Source organism: Pleurodeles waltl, chromosome 7 (genome assembly GCF_031143425.1).
Source record: "Pleurodeles waltl isolate 20211129_DDA chromosome 7, aPleWal1.hap1.20221129, whole genome shotgun sequence".
Classification (NCBI taxonomy): Eukaryota; Metazoa; Chordata; class Amphibia; order Caudata; family Salamandridae; genus Pleurodeles; species Pleurodeles waltl.
In genome coordinates this window covers 1061919878-1061944035 of record NC_090446.1, presented here as the reverse complement: position 1 = coordinate 1061944035, position 24158 = coordinate 1061919878, and the positions used below count along the sequence as shown (strand labels likewise).

Here is a 24158-nt window from a genome sequence, read left to right as displayed (position 1 = left end):
TGTGATAGACATACCGTTTCCTCATATGCATTCAGAAAAATGAATAGGAATTTTACTGTCAATTTATAAAAACCTCTTGCACTTAAAATTAAACTGTATGTATATCTCTAATGGAAAATTAAGTGTAGTATTGATTAAAAAATGTCTTAAAAAGATTGCTCTATAGAGATCATATTTGCTCTGATTCAACAGATGTTAAAGTATAAAACCAGCTGAGATGTTCGTGGTGTTTCTTTTTATATTTGTTCTTCTTATGTTTTTGTGTTTTTATGCGTTTTATTGCTCAGGTATTATTATCTCTTAGTACACTGTACGAGTTAGTGTTTTCAGTATATTTCTAGTCTTGAGAAAGTAGGGTAGGCTGCCGAGACCCATAACCGAATCCTTCACAGCCAAGATATGATGGCATACCTGGGGTCCAAACTGAAATCGGACGTGCAATCTCAGGCTCCTTCCAGAACAATTCAAAATAGCGGAGCACTTATGCCTTACTGTTCAATGCCTTCAAAGCAGTAATATATGGTATATGCACAAAAGCCTTCGGAAATTTTTCATCTGTTTGAGCCACACTGGGCAGCCTCCTGAAGTCAATCCACAGCCCAGAAGAGGAGTTTGATGCTTCAGATAATGGGCATGTGCTTCAGCAGGTACAGGTTACTCGAAGCAGATTATAAAGGGGAATACGACCTAGAGGTTAAAACCCTAGACACGTATGTCGCAGTTAATGGGAGAGGGAGCGAGCCAGTCAAACACTGACTAGACTACTCAAGCCACAGTGTGTCTCTATGGCCATCACAGAATTGACAGCTGAGACATGTTGCTCAGTACCACATAGATGAAACACTACCAGAATTTATGAAATAATACACTAGTTAAACACATCACACTTGATGCCCAGACACTCAGTCGCTACTTAGAAAAGCCCGCTTAGCCTCCGTTGAACATGATTGTAGGTAAACCCTGTGCACCAACTAGTGAACACGAAATAAAAAGCGAAGGAATTGTCACGTTGCTGTTCGCGGGGCAGTGATGGGCTGCAGGTGGAATTTTTCAATACATATACATACTGACTACTCACCTTAATATATATGAGGAATCACTAAAAGCAGGCATACTCTTGCTGTGTCTGCGCCAGGGCCGCAGTGGAGAACCAAAGCAGCCCTGGCAAAAAATGCTTAAGCCAAACCTGCTTTCCAGCTTCTCGTGCTACTGCTCTCTTTCCACCCACTCAGTCTTTTTCTCTTATTCTCTCTGGTCTCTCTTCTCCCTGTATGATCACTCTCTCTCTAACTTCCCTCTAAATTCCAATAAAAATAACAACGTATTGAGGAACACTAGATCTTTCCACCGTCATATTTATTCACAACGAAAAAATTAAAATCATATTGATTATTCAGTCGTCGGTTGGTTGAACCTAACTCCAACGGGCAACAGGTTGGTAACTACACCTGTTTTCATTTATAGATTGAGAATTCTTCAAAAATAATAGTGGCTAAACCTCTACATGTATGCACGTCAAACGCTAAACATTTTCTTCTGCAGCCAATGTAAACAATGCTAAAAGCAAATAGTAGTGCAGCAACTGCTATTAAAAGCCAATCGAATTAAAACAAATGGGAAATAACCTCCGTCCCAGAAGAACAAGAAGAGCAACATGAACTTGTCATCCAAATAAATAAGCAGCACTGGGCAAAGCTGATCGCAGCAACCAATTGAAAGAAAGTCTGAACTTGGTTGCAATGGATGGTACCTTGACCTGAGCACGAAAAGATACTTCCTCATGTGTGACACTGAAGGTGTTTAGCAAAAAGAATGCTGGCTTTTTTTTAAAGGTTTTCTGATCCTGTCTGTCGCCTGAAGTCTCCCTAACAAGTTTGGAAGCACTGAGCAGGATACAGAATAATGCATGTAACCTCCAGTATTCAGGTACTACAAGGGGGTTGGGTTTGCCTAGAGGGGCATGATGCATGTAGGAGCATCTGTTGGGGGCTATTCTGGGCTATGTTGGGGCAGGTGAGAACTGAAATAGGTGCTTGAGCCCTCTCAGGAACCACACTGGGATGGTTGGCCTATGGGAGAGAAACAAAGGTGAAACATAATTTGTCTGGCAAAAAATACCTAGCTTCATAATTTATCTTGTTCTATATAGGGCTGCAGTGACCAAAGATCCCCCGAAAGTTGTAAGAAAAAAAAATTAAGATGCCAATTGGATTCGAGTTTTAAAGAATGTGTGATATAAAAGGGAAAGCTTTTGGACCCACTGGTTCCGAGAGGCTAAACACAATTCTTTCTAGATGAAAGTGTACAATTCTCCCATGAAGGAGGACTGGGAACTATTTCAGCCGGTTTATTTATAGAAATCCCAAAGCTGGAGTACCTATGTTGATTATATTTAGTCTTTAATAAAAAATTTAAATGCAAAAAAACATTTTTCATGTTCATACGGAGAGATTACCACAGAGTATTAAAAATCAGTAGTATATTTAAACCCAGAATTACTTAGTTTTTAAGCACGTTACTAGATCACTGTAGCAATTTACTTCTTAACAGCTATACAAACACACGCAACTGATGTAGTAACGCCCACAAGGGATATTTTCAAAGGCTTCATATATAATGATTTTGAAAGCCATGTTTTGTGAGCCCGAATAGTGATTTTATTTTCATAATATTAGGAGTATGTTAGCAGAAATAGATGCAGCATGTTATTTACAATTGCATATGCCTGGAAAATGAATACATAATTTTTAAGACGCTTGAAAACATATGAGCATAAACACATTTCTAAAACGGTGCAACCGATGTACAGAGAACGCATTTATGGATGACTTTATTAATGCCCAGTTTGAAGCAACGTATATTTAGATATAAAGACTTCGACATGCTCTCCTTGCAGGCAGCTCATGGCTCTCCAGTGAATTTGACCACAGTTCTCCGGCTTGCCGTGGGGGTGGCTTAACTCTTCCTTGATGTATTCGAGCCAGAGATCTATTGTCATAAAAACACAAAAGCTATTAACATCTTGTCTCCGTTAACAAAACCCAATTATGTACTGTGATCTGTTCTAAGATAAAAAACAAGCCTCATCACTGTCACCAGTCTCAATTCTTGATTTAAATGCCAAATGTTAGAATAAATGGAAGGTTACATGTGATCCCACAAATTGTGATATTCATGATTTTCTTTGACATGTTTAAATAATAACTGATTATACAAATTCAAAAGACTAAAATTGGGCCACAATGAATGTACATCTACAGATGCTACCAATAGTTCTAAATCCGTAAGGATCAGAAGAGTCTGAGGAAATTACCTAAAGATACTTGACACAATAAACTATACCACGATGAGGACCTGGTCATAGCCTTAAGGTAAAAAACAAGTATGGACCAAAGTAGGTACAACACCATGCAAGAATATCTTTCCATGTCCACAACCAAAAGCTCTACTTCAGAAATGTGCTCCTAAGTTGATTATCTACTCCCAAAAAGAATGACAGTTGAAGAACCTGTTTTATGAGGATATGAAAATTCTGAATAGATGCTAGCGTTGATTTAAAAAAATTGTACTGTAGCAAATGTGTGGTGAATGTATATTTATAACAAGCATAGTGTGGATTTTAGGACAGTTAATTAAATTCAACTCATAATGGTTTTCGAAGCTCAAATTATAAAATGTTTCTTATAAAAAAAATATATTGGTGCAAGTAAAATGTTTTTGCAGTTAGTCATCTTTTAGCCATACTTTTTAATCACACTTTTTTTCACTTAGTTAGGCATACTGTCATGCACATATTTAGTGACCCGAAAGGTCTACTGCAGAGCATTTACCAAGGCCTTTTCTTGTGGTTCTGCACAGCAGTGTTATCCTGGGGAAGTAGCCTGTGTAGCTACTGCTAGTTACTACTGGTGTCACAGCACCCTAATACTAATGCACTCTTACTCCTTTTAGTCCGAAACTGGAGTATAATGACAGAAGCAGACAAGCTACAGTCTGTGTAAAGAAATGGCTCCCTGTTGCAGTTACCCCCCACTTTTTGCCTGATGCTGATGCTGACTTGACTGAGAAGTGTGCTGGGACCCTGCTAACCAGGCCCCAGCACCAGTGTTCTTTCACCTAAAATGTACCATTGTCTCCACAATTGGCACACCCTGGCATCCAGATAAGTCCCTTGTAACTGGTACCTCTGGTACCAAGGGCCCTGATGCCAGGGAAGGTCTCTAAGGGCTGCAGCATGTATTATGCCACCCTAGAGACCCCTCACTCAGCACAGACACACTGCTTACCAGCTTGTGTGTGCTAGTGAGAACAAAATGAGTAAGTCGACATGGCACTCCCCTCAGGGTGCCATGCCAGCCTCTCACTGCCTATGCAGTATAGGTAAGACACCCCTATAGCAGGCCTTACAGCCCTAAGGCAGGGTGCACTATACCATAGGTGAGGGTACCAGTGCATGAGCACTGTGCCCCTACAGTGTCTAAGCAAAACCTTAGACATTGTAAGTGCAGGGTAGCCATAAGAGTATATGGTCTGGGAGTCTGTTTTACACGAACTCCACCGCACCATAATGGCTACACTGAAAACTGGGAAGTTTGGTATCAAACTTCTCAGCACAATAAATGCACACTGATGCCAGTGTACATTTTATTGTAAAATACACCACAGAGGGCACCTTAGAGGTGCCCCCTGAAACTTAACCGACTATCTGTGTAGGCTGACTGGTTCCAGCAGCCTGCCACACTAGAGACATGTTGCTGGCCCCATGGGGAGAGTGCCTTTGTCACTCTGAGGCCAGTAACAAAGCCTGCACTGGGTGGAGATGCTAACACCTCCCCCAGGCAGGAGCTGTAACACCTGGCGGTGAGCCTCAAAGGCTCACCCCTTTGTCACAGCACAGCAGGGCACTCCAGCTTAGTGGAGTTGCCCGCCCCCTCCGGCCACGGCCCCCACTTATGGCGGCAAGGCTGGAGGGAACAAAGGAAGCAACAAGGAGGAGTCACTGGCCAGTCAGGACAGCCCCTAAGGTGTCCTGAGCTGAGGTGACTCTAACTTTTAGAAATCCTCCATCTTGCAGATGGAGGATTCCCCCAATAGGATTAGGGATGTGACCCCCTCCCCTTGGGAGGAGGCACAAAGAGGGTGTACCCACCCTCAGGGCTAGTAGCCATTGGCTACTAACCCCCCAGACCTAAACACGCCCTTAAATTTAGTATTTAAGGGCTCTCCCTGAACCTAGAAACTAGATTCCTGCAACAACAAGAAGAAGGACTGCCTAGCTGAAAACCCCTGCAGAGGAAGACCAGAAGACAACAACTGCCTTGGCTCCAGAAACTCACCGGCCTGTCTCCTGCCTTCCAAAGAACTCTGCTCCAGCGACGCCTTCCAAAGGGACCAGCGACCTCTGAATCCTCTGAGGGCTGCCCTGCTTCGACGACGACAAGAAACTCCAGAGGACAGCGGACCTGCTCCAAAAAGACTGCAACTTTATCCAAGGGAGCAGCTTTAAAGAACCCTGCAATCTCCCCGCAAGAAGCGTGAGACTTGCAACACTGCACCCGGCGACCCCGACTCAGCTGGTGGAGAACCAACACCTCAGGGAGGACCCCCGGATTACTCTACGACTGTGAGTACCAAAACCTGTCCCCCCCTGAGCCCCCACAGCGCCGCCTGCAGAGGGAATCCCGAGGCTTCCCCTGACCGCGACTCTCTGAAACCTAAGTCCTGACGCCTGGAAAAGACCCTGCACCCGCAGCCCCCAGGACCTGAAGGACCGGACTTTCACTGCAGAAGTGACCCCCAGGAGTCCCTATCCCTTGCCCAAGTGGAGGTTTCCCCGAGGAAGCCCCCCCCTTGCCTGCCTGCAGCGCTGAAGAGATCCCTTGATCTCTCATTGACTTCCATTGCGAACCCGACGCTTGTTCTAACACTGCACCCGGCCGCCCCCGCGCCGCTGAGGGTGAAATTTCTGTGTGGGCTTGTGTCCCCCCCGGTGCCCTACAAAACCCCCCTGGTCTGCCCCCCGAAGACGCGGGTACTTACCTGCTGGCAGACTGGAACCGGGGCACCCCCTTCTCTCCATTGGAGCCTATGCGTTTTGGGCACCACTTTGAACTCTGCACCTGACCGGCCCTGAGCTGCTGGTGTGGTAACTTTGGGGTTGCTCTGAACCCCCAACGGTGGGCTACCTTGGACCAAGAACTGAACCCTGTAAGTGTCTTACTTACCTGGTAAAACTAACAAAAACTTACCTCCCCCAGGAACTGTGAAAATTGCACTGTGTCCACTTTTAAAAGAGCTATTTGTGAATAACTTGAAAAGTATACATGCAATTGAAATGATTCAAAGTTCCTAATGTACTTACCTGCAATACCTTTCAAACAAGATATTACATGTTAAATTTGAACCTGTGGTTCTTAAAATAAACTAAGAAAAGATATTCCTCTATAACAAAACCTATTGGCTGGATTTGTCTCTGAGTGTGTGTACCTCATTTATTGTCTATGTGTATGTACAACAAATGCTTAACACTACTCCTTGGATAAGCCTACTGCTCGACCACACTACCACAAAATAGAGCATTAGTATTATCTCTTTTTACCACTATTTTACCTCTAAGGGGAACCCTTGGACTCTGTGCATGCTATTCCTTACTTTGAAATAGCACATACAGAGCCAACTTCCTACAGTCTGCTACTGCTCGAACAGCCATGCCTTGAGATGCAAAATCAGCAAACTGCACACATACCACTCGGATAGACACCTAATGAACTGGAGAACACTCACAGCGGAAGACACCACCTCAATCATAAAGATCGTCCACCACGGGGACGATCTTTATGATGGCCATATCCACACCATATCTACAACCTAGGAGGACCCTTGATCAGCAAATACCACACCCACATCATCAACTCTTCCATCAAGTCTGCAACTTTCCCTGAAGAGTAGCAGCATCCTGCAGTTACAGCCCTCCTTAAAAAAACATTGGCTGACCAACAACCTAAGTAACTTGCAACCCATTTCCCTATTATTACCTTACCCAGAAAAGGTGATAGAGAAAGCAATCAACCAGCAACTCGCCAGCCACCTGGAACTTCCCAATCTTCTTGACCACTCCCAATCTGGCTTTCGCAGCAACCACAATAAGGGGACAGCACTCAATACTACCACAGATGAGATCAGCAGCCTTGTAGACCAAGAAAAAACTGCTTCCCTCATACTGCTGGCACCTTTCTGAAGTATTTGACACTGCGTCACACTTTAGCCTCATCAAAAGATTACATGATACAGGCATTTAAGGTCCAAGGCTCATATGGAGAGGCCCCTTCCTCAAAAAGGAGAACTCTGCAAGCCAGACTAACCCCTCCCACACACAAACACACATCAGTGCCGAAGAATCTGATCTGCGGAGTCCCTTAAGGATCAGCTCACCAGACACCTACACCCTGCCTTTCTCTCTCTCACGCACACACACCCCGCATCCACAAAAGCAGAACAGGAGGCCTAGCTTTCTCATACCCTGCACCTAAAACATGGAACAATCTCCATTACACCGAAAGGCTTCCTCCTCTCTTTCTGAAATCCGCAAGAAGCCGAAGGCCTGGCTCTTTAACGAAGACCCTGCAGACGACCATTACACCTGCTCCAGTGCCTGGATACCCCTCAGGTGATAAGTCGCGCTTTACAAATCCTGATAAAATAACATTACGTAACATAAATCCTTTTAGGCACTTCTCTGTTAGATAGCAAGGACGAGAGATCAAGACATACTCCAGGAGGCTGGTGGGTAAGAAAGTCAGAGTATGCCAAACTAAATGTGACATTACAATCAATGTCCTGCCAATTTTTTACTTTTGAAAAAAGGAAATTAGGAGTAAGTAAATATACTGTTTAAAAATAAGATAAACACAGAAAAGCAGAAGATAAGGTCGAGATACGTCTGCCAACGTTTTTTTTAATATCATCTTAGCGTTAAACACTAAATTGCCAATGTTATCCTGCGTGGTTCAGAAGAGTGTGTGCTTTAGTGAGAGCTGAACTTTTGCAAAAGGGTTTTAAAGGACAGAAAGAGATATAGATAAGGGAACTCCATAACCAAGTCTGGCCCTTGAACAATTTTGGGTCCTTCACTAGTACCAAAGCTGTAATTAAAAGTTAACCCCTAAAACAAATCTAGGCCATTATAAAAGGTGTCACCCTAAAAGAAAAAGTTACTTACTTTCAGTAACGATCATTCAGGTTGATATTCTATCTATTTGCAGATTCCTCATGTGTTTAATATGCCCAAGTGCCAGAGTGGATCTGGAAATTTTCATAGCTCTCCAGAACTGGGTAGGCTAGCTATTTCTAGATGCTGGAAACAACACCAGCATGTTGTCAATGGAACCATACTGCACGCACCCTGATGCATCAATGTCAGTTCCTAGTTCACTGTTTTTGTGCCCTAAGAAGCAGAGATGAGGAATTGATCTAATTGCAACCTTTTTATTAAGGCCTGGGACTTTCCTTTGGAACAGAAAGGGGATGAGATCGGTAAGCAATGTTCGCCAGAAAGATTGTTACTTAAGTAAAGTAACTTTTCATCTGGTGAATATTTCTAATTGCTGATTCCTCATCTGTTGTATAGAATCCCAATCACTATCTCCTAAGAAGATGGGTCTGAAGGTATGTATTCTTACCAGGATATCTTGTAGCACCGAAAAGGCAAATTGGCAATCTCTTCTCATCTCAAATTGCTGAACTGCTGCAGATAGATAAATGTTAACAGGAACATCCCTGGAAAAAGCTGAAGTGGGAGATTTTGCCCTGGTAGACTGGGCCTGAATCCCTTCAGGCAGACAGGCGGTTCCTTCATAGCAAGGTCTGGCACAATTCTATGCACAAAACTATCCAGTAGGACGTTGCCTTTTTCTAGACGGCCTTGCCCTTCTTACTGCTAAAGTAGCTGACAAACAGCTGGCTGTCAGACCAAATCTCTCTAGTACAGCAGACATAAACGAAAAGTGCTGATCTGGGATCCAGCCAGTGCAACCTATCCTTGGTGGAGTGTAAAAATTGGTAAAAGTAATAAATTCCCTTAGTGGGAAAAGGTCACCACCTTGAGCAGGAAAGCAGTTGTAGTTGGTAGAACCAACTTGCCAGGTAAAAAGCATGTGTTGTGAGGGTGAACGCTCATTGCTTGCAACTCACTTACATGCTTTGCAGAGGAAATTGTGCTGTTCAACGTCAATAACCGTACTGTGAAGGGGTTTAAAGGCAGCGCTAAAAAACAAAAGTCAAAACCAAACCCAAAACCTACTAGGGAATAACAAGGAGTAGGAGGAAGCATGTTCAGAAGTCCATTCACAAACCACATTACATTTATATTTAAACATGGACAGATGGTACAGAAGACCAAGAAATGTAAACAGGAACAAAATGTACCACTTGACGGTGCCTGCAGCAGAGACCTGTTGGTATGAAGTGAAGAACCTCCGATAGACAAGCCTTCAAGGGTCAATATTGTGTTCACAGAGCAAAAAACCTGTTCCATCTTTCACAGCAAAGAGTCCTGATAAAGTGGTGGCAGGTAGATAAGATTATGTCAGTCACCTCCTGTGGCAGATGAAAGAAGCTTAAGTGTCCCTGCTGAATCTCCAGGCCTGATGCCTGGAAATAGAGGCCGTAGAGGTTGGGGTGCAGTACCTGCCCCTTCATGTGGTCTGCTCTAAAAGAAAATCCAAGAAGACAACTCAGGGAGAAATGCAAGAGGTCTGTCATGGCTGATCTGGGGTGATACAGATGCCTTGGGCCTGGTTTTGACAGATCTTCTCTGAAGTGCATACTGGAGGGCAGAGAATGTTGAACAATGGACGCTGCTGTGAATCACAGAAATAACTACCCAAGGTGTGCCCCACTCGGCAAAGATGATTTGCATAAAAAATATGTGAAGCTGTCACTCATTGTTGGCAAGTTGGCGTTGACGGACTAGAGCTGTTGGCTCTGGTGTTTATAAAGCAAGATAAATGTCTGGTGTAAGGAAATGCCTCCTTGGCATGGTTACCCCCTGACTTTTTTGCCTTTGCTGATGCTAAGTTATGATTTGAAAGTGTGCTGGGACCCTGCTAACCAGGCCCCAGCACCAGTGTTCTTTCCCTAAACTGTACCTTTGTCTCCACAATTGGCACAACCCTGGCACTCAGGTAAGTCCCTTGTAACTGGTACCCCTGGTACCAAGGGCCCTGATGCCAGGGAAGGTCTCTAAGAGCTGCACCATGTCTGATGCCACCCTGGGGACCCCTCACTCAGCACATACACACTGCTTGCCAGCTTGTGTGTGCTAGTGGGGAGAAAATGACTAAGTCGACATAGCACTCTCCTCAGAGTGCCATGCCAACCCCACACTGCCTGTAACATAGGTAAGTCACCCCTCTAGCAGCCCTTACAGCCCTAAGGCAGGGTGCACTATACCACAGGTGAGGGCATATGTGCATGAGCACTATGGCCCTACAGTATCTAAGCAAAACCCTAGATATTTCAAGTGCAGGGTAGCCATAAGAGTATATGGTCTGGGAGTCTGTCAAACACGAACTCCACAGCACCATAATGGCTACACTGAAAACTGGGAAGTTTGGTATCAAACTTCTCAGCACAATAAATGCACACTGATGCCAGTGTTCACTTTATTGTAAAATACACCCAGAGGGCATCTTTGAGATGCCCCCTGAAAACATACCCGACTTCCAGTGTGGGCTGACTAGTTTCTGCCAGCCTGCCACACACCAGACATGTTGCTGGCCACATGGGGAGAGTGCCTTTGTCACTGTGGCCAGGAACAAAGCCTGTACTGGGTGGAGGTGCTTCTCACCTCCCCCTGCAGGACCTGTAACACCTGGCGGTGAGCCTCAAAGGCTCACCCCCTTTGTTACAGCACCACAGGGCATCCCAGCTAGTGGAGATGCCCGCCCCTCCGGCCACTGCCCCCACTTTTGGCAGCAAGGCTGGAGGAGATAATGAGGAAAACAAGGAGGAGTCACCCCCAGTCAGGACAGGCCCTAAGGTGTCCTGAGCTGAGGTGACTCTTACTTTTAGAAATCCTCCATCTTGTAGAAGGAGGATTACTTCAATAGGATTAGGGATGTACCCCCCTCCCCACAGGGAGAAGGCACAAAGAGGGTGTAGCCACCCTCAAGGACAGTAGCCATTGGCTACTGCCCTCCCAGACCTAAACACACCTCTAAATTCAGTATTTAGGGGCTCCCAGAACCGAGGAAGATAGATTCCTTCAACCTGAAGAAGGACTGCTGACCTGAAGCCCTGCAGTGAAGACGGAGACGACAACTGATTTGGCCCCAGCCCCACCGGCCTGTCTCCCTACTTCGAAGAAAACTGCAACAGCGACGCATCCAACAGGGTCCAGCGACCTCTGAAGCCTCAGAGGACTACCCTGCATCTAAAGTACCAAGAAGCTCCCCAGAACAGCAGCCCTGTTCAACAAACTGCAACTTTCTGCAACAAAGAAGCGTGAGACTTTCTACCATGCACCCGACGCCCCCAGCTCGACCTGCAGAAAACTAACACTACAGGGAGGACTCCCCGGCGACTGCGAGCCCGTGAGTAGCCAGAGTTGACCCCCTGAGCCCTCACAGCGACGGCTGCAGAGGGAATCCAGAGACTCCCCCTGACCGTGACTGCCTGTAACAAGGGACCAGACGCTGCGCCCGCAGCCCCCAGGACCTGAAGGAACCGAACTCCAGTGCAGGAGCGATCCCCAGGCGACCCTCTGCCTAGCCCAGGTAGTGGCTACCCCGAGGAGCCCCCCCCTGTGCCTGCCTGCATCTTTGAAGAGACCCCTGGGTCTCCCCATTGATTCCAATTCAAAACCCGACGCCTGTTTGCACTCTGCACCCGGCCACCCCTGTGCCGCAGAGGGTGTCCTACAAAACCCCCCTGGTCTGCCCTCCGAGGACGCGGGTACTTACCTGCTGGCAGACTGGAACCGGGGCACCCCTGTTTCCATTGAAGCCCATGTGTTTTGGACACCTCTTTGACCTCTGCACCTGACCGGCCCTGAGCTGCTGGTGTGGTAAATTTGGGGTTGCCTTGAACCCCCAATGGTGGGCTACCTTGGACCCAACTTTGAACCCTGTAAGTGTTTTACTCACCTGTGAACTTAACCTTTACTTACCTCCCCCAGGAACTGTTGATTTTTGCACTATGTCAACTTTTAAAATAGCTTATTGCCATTTTTGTCAAAACTGTACATGCTATTGTGATTATTCAATGTTCCCAGAATACCTGAGTGAAATACCTTTCATTTGAAGTATTACTTGTAAATCTTGAACCTGTGGTTCTTAAAATAAACGAAGAAAATATATTTTTCTATATAAAAACCTATTTGCCTGGAGTAAGTCTTTGAGTGTGTGTTCTTCATTTATTGCCTGTGTGTGTACAACAAATGCTTAACAATACCCTCTGATAAGCCTACTGCTCGACCACACTACCACAAAATAGAGCATTAGAATTATCTCTTTTTGCCACTATCTTACCTCTAAGGGGAACCCTTGGACTCTGTGCACACTATTTCTTACTTTGAAATAGTATATACACGAGCCAACTTCCTACATTGGTGGATCAGCGGTGGGGTCTAAGACTTTGCATTTGCTGGACTATTCAGCCAATACCTGATCACACGACTAAATTCCATTTTTTTTTATTAGAAACTGATTTTTGAAATTTGAACTATTTTTCTAAATTTTTAAAAGTCCTGCTAGGGCCTTGTGTTAGTCCCTGTTATCATTTCTTTTAGAGTTTAAAAGTTTTGTAAAAGATTGGATTAAGTTCTAGAGATTGTTTTAGATTCTTAAAAAGTATCCCAACTTTTAGAGAAATAATGTCTTACCTCTAAGGGGAACCCTTGGACTCTGTGCACACTATTTCTTACTTTGAAATAGTATATAAAGAGCCAACTTCCTACAGCTGGCAGCTAGCCAAATTCAATGCTGGTGAGCCCACACCCAGAGGAAGACCTCACGCCACTCTGTTTGTTGACATACCGTATCGTGGACTCATTGTTCATCAAGGTCTGGACAGCCTGACCACAAATAAAGGGAAGAAGGCCTTCAAGTAGGGTGATGAGAAGTGCCTGCTCTTCTGGAGACAAGAGGTCTCTGATTTCCATCTCCTCTAAACAAGCACCACACCTGTGAGGCATCCATCACCAGGCCATGGCCATTTGAGGCTAGAAAGACATTCCTTGTGACAGGTGCCCTTCCAACGAGCACCAAGTCAGGTCATTGAACGTGCTATCCCATGCATTATCAACATCATTCATAAGTTTTTGGAGGTATCAGGATACACCTTAAATAAAGACAAAACTGAGATATTCTCTCTAAACCTGCTATGCCTCCCATCACACCTAGGCGACTCAGGACCTAAGTGACAATCCAAACGCCTTAATTATCTGGGAGTTTGGTTTTGTAAAATTTAACAGACAAACTACTCTATAATGAATTACAGACAATCACCAAGGTCAGAGACCTCCTGACCATATGGCCGCCCAAATTTATCTCTCATGCTTCAAACCCTCAAAATGACGATCACACCAATAGTAAATTTTCGGTCATCCATGCTACCCTTGAAACCTTTAGGAAATAGATAAAATCACATCAAAGTTTCTGTGGAATGACAAAAGAGCGAGAATCTCATGCAAGTCCCTCAGAATGAGCCTCCATTGTGGTGGATGAAAGTTACCGAATTAGAACCTCTACCAATCAAGCCTTCCTGGTAGCTCAGGGTTCTGCCTGGCTAATCCCAGAACCACTAAATTCCTCACATTAGTTGCAGATTGAACGTGAAATATATTCCCCTTTCAGTGTGACTTCCTTTATCACAATGTCGAAATTTATGTCACACCGTTCCCGCTGCATACTTACGGATACTGCAAATGCACTAAAAACTGATAGTCAAACGTCTGCCACTATCTATTAAAAAATCCAGATGGGCGTCAATGTGGCTCAGCCTCAAAGTCAATGCTCCACAAACTGCACCTACGTGGGCCTTCCAAGGCGCGACCTTAACAACAACAACAATGATCCGCTCCCCTTTGCAGCTCTTGCTAAACCATACTTCTCCAACTTAGATTTCTAGAATTTCTTAAAGATCAAAGTTAAACTCTCCAAACTCAACCTCTCTAAACTCCTGACTCTTCGACCTGACACCCTATGGCAACAATCTGGACACACTGCCTCCAAGAACTTCTCAACCAAATAATGCCACTGAGGCAGATGGCCTTCTAGACTAGACAGTTAAGGTCCCGAGTCGAGGCCCAAGAAGAGGAATTTAGAATATTCCAGGCGGCTCAAGTCTGTTGTCTGGATCACCACTTAGTGAACAGGTGGGGCAGGAGAGACAGGATTTTCCTCAGCTGTTTTAATAGGAAGAAGCACATGCATGCAAAGTAATTCATCTGACACTAAATAAAGCTCTGGGTCCAGGTGCATCCCTAGGTTTTTTTTCAACCATTTTTGCAGGTCATGGAGAAGAGGGTCTAGGAACTGGGCAAAAAGGTTGGTAGCAAAAGATCAGGGATAGAGCAATATCGCAGTTTTGACTGAGTTGAATTTGAGTGAATTTAAGTGTAACCACTCTAATAACGTAGTCATTGGTGAAATGGTTTAAGTGGGTTTTCAGCCACTTGATCCGCTGGGTGCATTCTGCATAATGCATTACACTGACACTAAAAGATTTTGATTGGTTCACCAGTGGGCAGGTGTATATATTAAAAAATGCTGGACTCAAAGCTGATCCCTGCAACACTCCTTAACTCCTTTGACATATTCAAACTCAGACGTATAGGGTGGGTGGGACTTTGTCGCTCATTTCAATATCTGCCAAAGTGATCATCAATGTAATTCCTTGTCTCTGTTGAAACCATGAGGCCTCTGAGGAAGTCTATATGACCATTTAACATTGGAACGCAGGTTTCCAAGATCAGCTTCAGATAGATCACACAAAATATTACACATTGCTGAGCTCAAGCCCACATCTTGCATTTATTCAGGGACCGCCAACACTCACCTGGGCTCCTCTCTGAAGATTATAAAGATGCTTAATTCTTGTTTCCTAGAGTGACAGTCCAACAGTCACCCGAGCCTTGATATGTTCTAGGTCATGTGTTATTGTGGATAACTCTGACACTCTGTTTCTTCATCATCAGACCCTGTTCTGACTCTACTCCTGCCAGCCTATGTAAAGTCTTTTCATCTCATCCTCTACTGACATCGTTGATTTCTCTATGTTGCCAGTTTTTTCGATTTCAGGGCACATTTCACCAAGTGTTCTCAAAAGTGTCCTCTTGCCTGGAGCAAGTTCAGATTCAGTCTCTGCCTTCACTTCAGGAGAGCCTTTTCCTCTAGTTGGACCTCGTTTAAGGCTGAAAACTGCACCTTGGGGGCATCGCTTGTCTGTCATTTTGTCTGTATGGTATTGAGGACTCTGGCACTTAGGGGTGTTGAAAGCAGATATTCTTTCCAACTGTACTCCAGTTTCTATTGTTGTCGCCACCTGCAGCACTGTCTCAGCAGGAATGTCTCCTGCCCCACATCTGGAGTATTTACAGGTTCTCATATGGGGCTTCGAGGGTCTTGGTCTTCTTTGGCTGGATCCTGTGTCAGCCCCTCCCTGGACAAAGCATGTCACCACTGTGACCGTTATTTATTAGCAGCCTCAGTAGGTTAAACCCCACAGTACGTGCCCGTGATATCTCTGGCGTTCCTGATGGTCTCAGGAGTTGTGCCCTGCAGCTGGGCTCTCTGTGGGTCGCCACCACCATGATGCCATCACCACCTAGTACACTTGAACTATGGCAATGCCGTCTCTTTGGGTGTTATGAATTATTTTACACACTGGTTGCAGATTATGCAAAAATGGCATAGCCTGACTAGGTCTTAATCTCCTGGCCCGTGCTTTTGTGTCTACTCATCTTAGAGCCCTACACCGGTTGCCAGAGACTAAACGTGATTAGTTTAAAGCTCTTTGCTTTGTTTGTAGGGCGTTCTACAAATCTGGCCCTATGTACTTATGGAGGAAATGTCTTCTGCCCTAAACCTTAAGATGTTCTGCAATCTTGCAATGGGATAACAGGCCGTCTCCATCTCTGATGCCAAACTTTGGAACAGATTTCACATATTCCTAGAGAAAACCTTGTAATTTGCTGCTTTTGCAAAAAAAAGTATTTCTTTATAAGACCAGTATCAGTCTCCGCTTCTTAGCGCCAGGATACCCTATTGGTTATTAGTGCACTTTACCAATGAAAAAAAACATAGATCACATTGTTTAGACCTGGAATATCCCAAACTACTACTCCTCGCTTATCAAATCAAATCATAAACATTTATAAAGCGCGCTACTCACCAGTGCGGGTCTCAAGGCGCTAGGGGGAGGGGGTTACTGCTGCTCGAAGAGCCAGGTCTTGAGTAGTCTCCGGAAAGCGGAGTGGTCCTGGGGATGGTGGGGAGGGAGTTCCATGTCTTGGCCGCGAGGTAGGAGAAGGACCTCCCACCCGCCGTGGTGCGGCGGATGCGAGGGAAGGCGGCGAGAGCGAGGTTGTTGGAGTGAAGAGGACGGGTGGGTGTGTAGAAGCTGAGGCGGCGGTTGAGGTATTCGGGTCCCTTGTTGTGGAGGGCTTTGTGTGCGTGGGTGAGGAGTCGGAAGGTGATCCTTTTGTTGACGGGAAGCCAGTGCAGGTGTCTCAGGTGGGCGGAGATGTGGCTGTTGCGGGGTATGTTGAGGATGAGGCGGGCGGAGGCGTTTTGAATTCGTTGCAGACGTTTCTGGAGTTTAGCGGTGGTTCCTGCATATAGGGTGTTGCCGTAGTCCAGGCGGCTCGTGACGAGGGCGTGGGTCACGGTCTTTCTGGTGTCGGCGGGGATCCAACGGAAGATCTTTCAGAGCATGCGGAGGGTGAGGAAGCAGGAGGATGATACGGCGTTGACTTGTTTGGTCATGGTGAGAAGTGGGTCCAGGATGAAACCGAGGTTGCGTGCGTGGTCTGAGGGGGTCGGTGCGGTGCCAAGGGTCGTGGGCCACCAGGAGACGTCCCAGGCGGTCGGGGTGTTTCCGAGGATGAGGACTTACGTTTTGTCTGAGTTCAGTTTCAGACGGCTGAGTTTCATCCAATCTGTGACGTCTTTCATTCCATCTTGCAGGTTGGTCTTGGCGCTGGTGGGGTCCTTGGTGAGGGAAAGTATCAGTTGAGTGTCGTCGGCGTAGGAGGTGATGATGATGCTGTGTTTGCGTACGATGTCGGCGAGGGGGCTCATGTAGACATTGAAGAGAGTCGGGCTGAGCGAGGAGCCTTGTGGGACGCCGCAGATGATCTCGGTGGGGTCTGAGCGGAAAGGTGGGAGGTAGACTCTTTGGGAGCGGTTGGAGAGGAAGGAGGTGATCCAGTCCAGGGCCTGTCCTTGGATCCCGGTGGAGCGGAGGCGGGTTATTAGGGTGCGGTGACAGACGGTGTCGAAGGCAGCCGAGAGGTCGAGGAGGATGAGGGCGACTGTTTCTCCGTTGTCCATCAGGGTTCTGATGTCGTCTGTGACTGAGATGAGGGCGGTTTCTGTGCTGTGATTGGCTCGGAATCCGGACTGAGAGGGGTCGAGTAGGCTGTTGTCTTCAAGGAAGTTGGTAAGTTGCTTGTTGACGGTCTTCTCTATGACTTTGGCAGGGAAGGGGAAGAGCGAGATGGGGCGGGAGTTCATCAGGTCGCTTGGGTCCGCCGTAGGTTTTTTCAGTAGGGCGTTGACTTCAGCGTGTTTCCAGCTCTCTGGGAAGGTAGCAGATGAAAACGAGCTGTTGATGATGATCTGGAGGTGCGGGCGATGATGTCGTCGGCTTTGTGGAAGATGAAGTGTGGGCAGGGGTCCGAGGGGGCACCGGAGTGGATGGAGTTCATGGTGGCTTTGGTCTCTTCCGTGTTGATGTGAGTCCAGGCGTTGAGGGTGATGGCTGGGGTTGTAGGTTCTGTGGTGGTTGGCTGGGTCTGGTGTCTGAAGCTGTTGTGTAGGTCGGTGATCTTACGATGGAAGAAGGTGGCGAGGGAGTTGCAGAGGTCTTGTGAGGGCGTGATGGCGTTAGGGTTGGAGAGCTCTTTTACGACATTGAAGAGTTCTCTGCTGTTGTGGCTGTTTTTGTCCAGTCTGTCTGTGAAGAAATTTCTTTTGGCGGCGCGGATCAGTTGGTGGTGTTCGCAGGTAGCGTTCTTGAGGGCAGTCATGTTCTCTGCGGTGTGGTCCTTGCGCCAGGCTTTCTCAAGGCTGCAGCAGGTTTTCTTTGATTCCTTAAGGGTGTCGGTGAACCAGAGAGGTTTTTTGGTGTTGGTTCTTCTTGGGAGGCGTCTGAGGGGAGCGAGGTTGTCTGTGCAGTTGGTGATCCAATTCGTGAGGCTGAGGGTTGCGTCGTCGGGGGTCGGAGGGGAAGGTGGGTTGGTTGTCGTTGAGAGTGGAGAGAAGCTGTTCCTCTGGGATTTTGTTCCACTGTCGACATGGGATGGGTTGTGTGCGGAGGTGGCGAGTCTCGCGTCGGAAGGTGAAGTGGACACATCTGTGGTCGGTCCAGTGTATAGCGGAGGAGTGGCTGAAGGATACGTGGTTGCTGGCGGAGAAGATGGGGTCGAGCGTGTGTCCAGCGATGTGGGTGGGGGTGTTCACCAGTTGCTTGAGGCCGAGGTTGGCGAGGTTGTCGAGCAGGGCGGTGGTGTTGGGGTCGTTGTTCTGTTCCAGGTGGAAGTTGAGGTCCCCGAGGAGGATGTAGTCCGGCGAGGCAAGGGCATGCGGGGAGATGAAGTCGGAGATAGAGTCGCTGAAGAGGGCGTGGGGTCCAGGGGGTCGGTAGATGAGAGTTCCTCTGAGGGTGGTCCTGGGGTCTGTGTGGATCTGGAAGTGCAGGTGTTCGGCGGCGAGGGGGGTGTCTTCGGTGGAGGTGGTGACGTTGATGGAGTCCTTGAAGACGATGGCGATTCCTCCTCCTACTTGGTTGGTGCGGTCTTTCCTGGAAATCTTGTAGCCTTCGGGGATGGCTATGACGATGTCGGGGGCCGAGGAGGCGTTCATCCAGGTCTCAGTGATGAAGGCGACGTCCGGTGGAGTCCAGGAGGTCCCAAAGTTCAACGGCGTGCTTGTGGACCGAGCGTGCGTTGATCAGGATGCATTTGAGGTGGTTATTAGCGCGTGGGCTGGCGGGCGTGGTGTTTTCGCGGTGGAAGGTGAGTTTGCAGGTGTGACATACGAAGGGTACGTTTCGGGTTGGCTTGGAAGCAGGTACTGGAGCGCCGCGGGTTGAGGGCGTGGAGGGTGGCGGGGTCGTAGCGGTGCTGCGGGGTTTGGGAGTGCTGGTGGCCAGGGGTCGTGGTGCTGGGCGCGGTCCAGGCGCGGACGGGCGCAGACGGGCTTGCCTTTGGCACGGCTTTGGCGCGCCAGCGGCACGGCCGCACAGCGGCCGCCATAAGAGGGAGGAGGAGTCAGCTGGGGGCGGGAGTGGGGTGACGAATGGGAGCAGGGGGGGCGGGGCGAGCAGGATGTGGCGGCGGGAAAGCGGAGGGTTTGGGGGTCAGGTAGAGGGGAGAAAAGATAGGGGAAGGGGGGTTAAAGGGGGTGGGGAGTTAGGAAGAAAAGATAGGAAGATAGGGGAGGGGGGGTTACAGAGGTGGAGGGGAGTGAGGAAGGTCAGAGAGAAGAGTCAGGAGCAGAAGAGAGAAAAGAGAGAAGAGCACAGAAGAGGGTAAAGAAGAAGAGGAGCAGGAGAACAGAAGAGAGAAGAGCCCAGAAGAAGGTAAAGAAGAAGAGGAGCAGAAGAGAGAAGAGAGAAGAGCCAGGGAGAAGGTAAAGAAGAAGAGGAGTGAGGAGTCCAGAGCAGAAGAACAGAGGAGAGAAGATCCAAGAGGAAGGGTAAAGAAGAGGAGGAGAGAAGAGTCAAGGAAGAGGAGTCCAGCAGAAGAGGAGAGCCCTGAGAAGCAGAGGATACAAAGTACACAGAAGAAGAACACAGATGAAGTACAAAGAAGAAGAGTACAGATGAAGAACACAGAAGAAGGACAAAGAAGAAGAAAGCACACGCAGGTCGCGGTGCAGAAGAGAAGGAAGAAACACAGATGAAGTATACAGAAGAAGAACACAGATGAAGACAGAAGAAAGAACACGCAGGACGGGGTGCAGGGAAGAAAAGAAAAACACAGATGAAGTATACAGAAGAAGAACACAGATGAAGACAGAAGAAAGAACACGCAGGACGGGGTGCAGGGAAGAAAAGAAGAACACAGATGAATACAGATGAAGAGCACAGAAGAAGATCAAAGATGAAGAAAGAAGCAGGAGAGGAGGTGAGTAGCGTGGGGCAGGGCGAGGGGCTGGGCGGGTACTTACTGTATTTTCGCAGGACTTGCTTGGAGGTTCAGGAGCCTGGGCTGGTGGAGCTGCAGCGGCAGGGGGAGCGACCTACCCTCGGGTCAGGGTAGCTAACTTGCTTATCTTCACAAACGCATCCTTTCACGAACAACCAAGGACTTGTAAGTCCTGTTTGTCTCAGAGGATGGCAAATCTAAACATTGCTGTGTCGTAGAAGAAAGCTTGCTGGAATGGACAATGCACTCTGTGATACTAACAATCTTGGAAACTGCCTCTGCATGGGTCCTCCAATCAAAATAATTACACCCAGAGGACCAAAGTTTTATGCCCATCATTGATCTTCTATGGTCATTCAAAATCCTGGTACCCAAATAGGCTGAACTGAAATAACAGGCTATACCAAATGATATGGAAGACAGCCCTAAAAAAACATTGCGGAACAGAAAGGGAGAAGCCAAATCTGAATGAAAACATATTAAACAGAGGAGAAATGGAACACAAAGGAGTACCATGTTGTGAGGGTTCAGGCTAAGGAATTTTGATATTTTCCCAAAAAGGAAAACAAGAAAGTAATGGCACAATCAAACATAAAACTCGACCCTACGTCAAGAGCGTAAACTGGCTGTTGTGGATCAGTGAGAACTAAAAACTGGCATCCTCCAACACTTCTTACAGGAGTGGGGGAACTATAAACAGGTCTGTTTACAACAAAAACATGCTAAAAAAAACTGTGCTAACTTTACACCTCCTGGTATCCACACCATAATGTCTTTGGAAATCCTATGACTAGACCTGTCAGGGCCATAAGCTTATGATTCTTCCCCCTATTACCCATTCCCCTCTCCTCTCATTATGGAACGTCTCATACAATGTGTGTCAGGCCCCAAGGAACAATGAAAATGTTGCCTCAAGTTGAGCACATCAAACATGGTATGCCTACTACTGAAAATTTTGCTACATCCATTCATACCCAACTTGTTATGTGAACAAGAGAACAGACTGCTACATCTAGATCCATGATCAAGTCACTGGCATCTGAGGTCTTAAAGTTTGTGTATTTACATCCCACTTCAGAATGCTTGGCCAGGATAAAAGAAGTATAATGTGCAACCACAAGGTATGTTATTTTGTTTAGTGGAAATGATGTCTTAGCTGCATATACATTAACACTCTTCAGATATCACTATACTATATGTAGGAAGTTGGCTCTGTATGTGCTATTTCAAAGTAAGGAATAGCATGCACAGAGTCCAAGGGTTCCCCTTAGAGGTAAGATAGTGGCAAGAAGAAATAATACTAATGCTCTATTTTGTGGTAGTGTGGTCGAGCAGTAGGCTTATCCAAGGAGTAGTGTTAAGCATTTGTTGTACATACACACAGGCAATAAATGAGGAACACACACTCAGAGACAAATCCAGCCAATAGGTTTTGTTATAGAAAAATATCTTTTCTTAGTTTATTTTAAGAACCACAGGTTCAAATTCTACATGTAATATCTCATGTGAAAGGTATTGCAGGTAAGTACTTCAGGAACTTTAAATCATTACATTAGCATGTATACTTTTTTCATAAAACACAATAAGCTGTTTTAAAAGTGGACAGTGCAATTTTCACAGTTCCTGGGGGAGGTAAGTTTTTGTTAGTTTTGTCAGGTAAGTAAATCACTTACAAGTCTCAGGTTAGGGTCCAAGGTAGCCCACCGTTGGGGGTTCAGAGCAACCCTAAAGTTACCACACCAGCAGCTCAGGGCCGGTCAGGTGCAGAGGTCAAAGAGGTGCCCAAAACGCATAGGCTTCAATGGAGAGAAGGGGGTGCCCCGGTTCCGGTCTACCAGCAGGCAAGTACCCGCGTCTTCGGAGGGCAGATCAGGGGGGTTTTGTAGGGCACCGGGGGGGACACAAGTCAGCACAAAAAGTACACCCTCAGCAGCGCGGGGGCGGCCGGGTGCAGTGTGCAAACACGCGTCGGGTTTTCAATGTAAATCAATGAGAGATCAAGGGATCTCTTCAGCGTTGCAGGCAGGCAAGGGGGGGGCTCCTCGGGGTAGCCACCACCTGGGCAAGGGAGAGGGCCTCCTGGGGGTCACTCCTGCACAGAAGTTCCGTTCCTTCAGGTGCTGGGGGCTGCGGGTGCAGGGTCTTTTCCAGCCGTCGGGACTTTAGGTTCAGGCAGTCCCGGTCAGGGGGAGCCTCGGGATTCCCTCTGCAGGCGTCGCTGTGGGGGCTCAGGGGGAACAACTTTGGTTACTCACGGTCTCGGAGTCGCCGGAGGGTCCTCCCTGAGGTGTTGGTTCTCCACCAGTCGAGTCGGGGTCGCCGGGTGCAGTGTTGCAAGTCTCACGCTTCTTGCGGGGAGTTGCAGGGGTCTTTAAGTCTGCTCCTTGAAACAAAGTTGCAGTTCTTTTGGAGCAGTGCCGCTGTCCTCGGGAGTTTCTTGTCTTTCTTGAAGTCGGGCAGTCCTCAGAGGATTCAGAGGTCGCTGGTCCCTTGGAAAGCGTCGCTGGAGCAGGGTTCTTTGGAAGGCAGGAGACAGGCCGGTAGGACTGGGGCCAAAGCAGTTGGTGTCTTCTGTTCTTCCTCTGCAGGGGTTTTTCAGCTCGGCAGTCTTCTTCTTCTTGTAGTTTCAGGAATCTAAATTCTTAGGTTCAGGGAAGCCCTTAAATACTAAATTTAAGGGCGTGTTTAGGTCTGGGGGGGTTAGTAGCCAATGGCTACTAGCCCTGAGGGTGGGTACACCCTCTTTGTGCCTCCTCCCAAGGGGAGGGGGTCAAATCCCTAATCCTATTGGGGAATCCTCCATCTGCAAGATGGAGGATTTCTAAAAGTTAGAGTCACTTCAGCTCAGGACACCTTAGGGGCTGTCCTGACTGGCCAGTGACTCCTCCTTGTTATTCTCATTATTTCCTCCGGCCTTGCCGCCAAAAGTGGGGGCCGTGGCCGGAGGGGGCGGGCAACTCCACTAGCTGGAGTGTCCTGCGGTGCTGGCACAAAGGGGTGAGCCTTTGAGGCTCACCGCCAGGTGTGACAGCTCCTGCCTGGGGGAGGTGTTAGCATCTCTACCCAGTGCAGGCTTTGTTACTGGCCTCAGAGTGACAAAGGCACTCTCCCCATGGGGCCAGCAACATGTCTCGGTTGTGGCAGGCTGCTGGAACTAGTCAGCCTACACAGATAGTCGGTTAAGGTTTCAGGGGGCACCTCTAAGGTGCCCTCTGGGGTGTATTTTACAATAAAATGTACACTGACATCAGTGTGCATTTATTGTGCTGAGAAGTTTGATGCCAAACTTCCCAGTTTTCAGTGTAGCCATCATGGTGCTGTGGAGTCCGTGTTTGACAGACTCCCAGACCATATACTCTTATGGCTACCCTGCACTTACAATGCCTAAGGTTTGGCTTAGACACTGTAGGGGCACAGTGCTCATGCACTGGTGCCCTCACCTATGGTATAGTGCACCCTGCCTTAGGGCTGTAAGGCCTACTAGAGGGGTGACTTATCTATACTGCATAGGCAGTGTGAGGTTGGCATGGCACCCTGAGGGGAGTGCCATGTCGACTTACTCGTTTTGTTCTCACCAGCACACACAAGCTGGCAAGCAGTGTGTCTGTGCTGAGTGAGGGGTCCCTAGGGTGGCATAAGATATGCTGCAGCCCTTAGAAACCTTCCCTGGCATCAGGGCCCTTGGTACCAGGGGTACCAGTTACAAGGGACTTACCTGGATGCCAGGGTGTGCCAATTGTGGAATCAAAAGTTCAGGTTAGGGAAAGAACACTGGTGCTGGGGCCTG

At 47.4% G+C, this 24158-nt stretch overlaps 1 protein-coding gene across 1 annotated transcript in view; it reads right to left on the bottom strand.

The window, feature by feature from the left end:
- Positions 1–2634: 2634 nt before the first annotated feature.
- Positions 2635–24158, bottom strand: part of UTP6 (UTP6 small subunit processome component) — a 369699-nt gene continuing 348175 nt past the window's right edge. Inside the window, exon 19 of the mRNA XM_069199997.1 lies at positions 2635–2988. Coding sequence (XP_069056098.1) covers positions 2834–2988 — 155 coding nt within the window. The 3' untranslated portion in view covers positions 2635–2833. The remainder of the gene's footprint in view (positions 2989–24158) is intronic.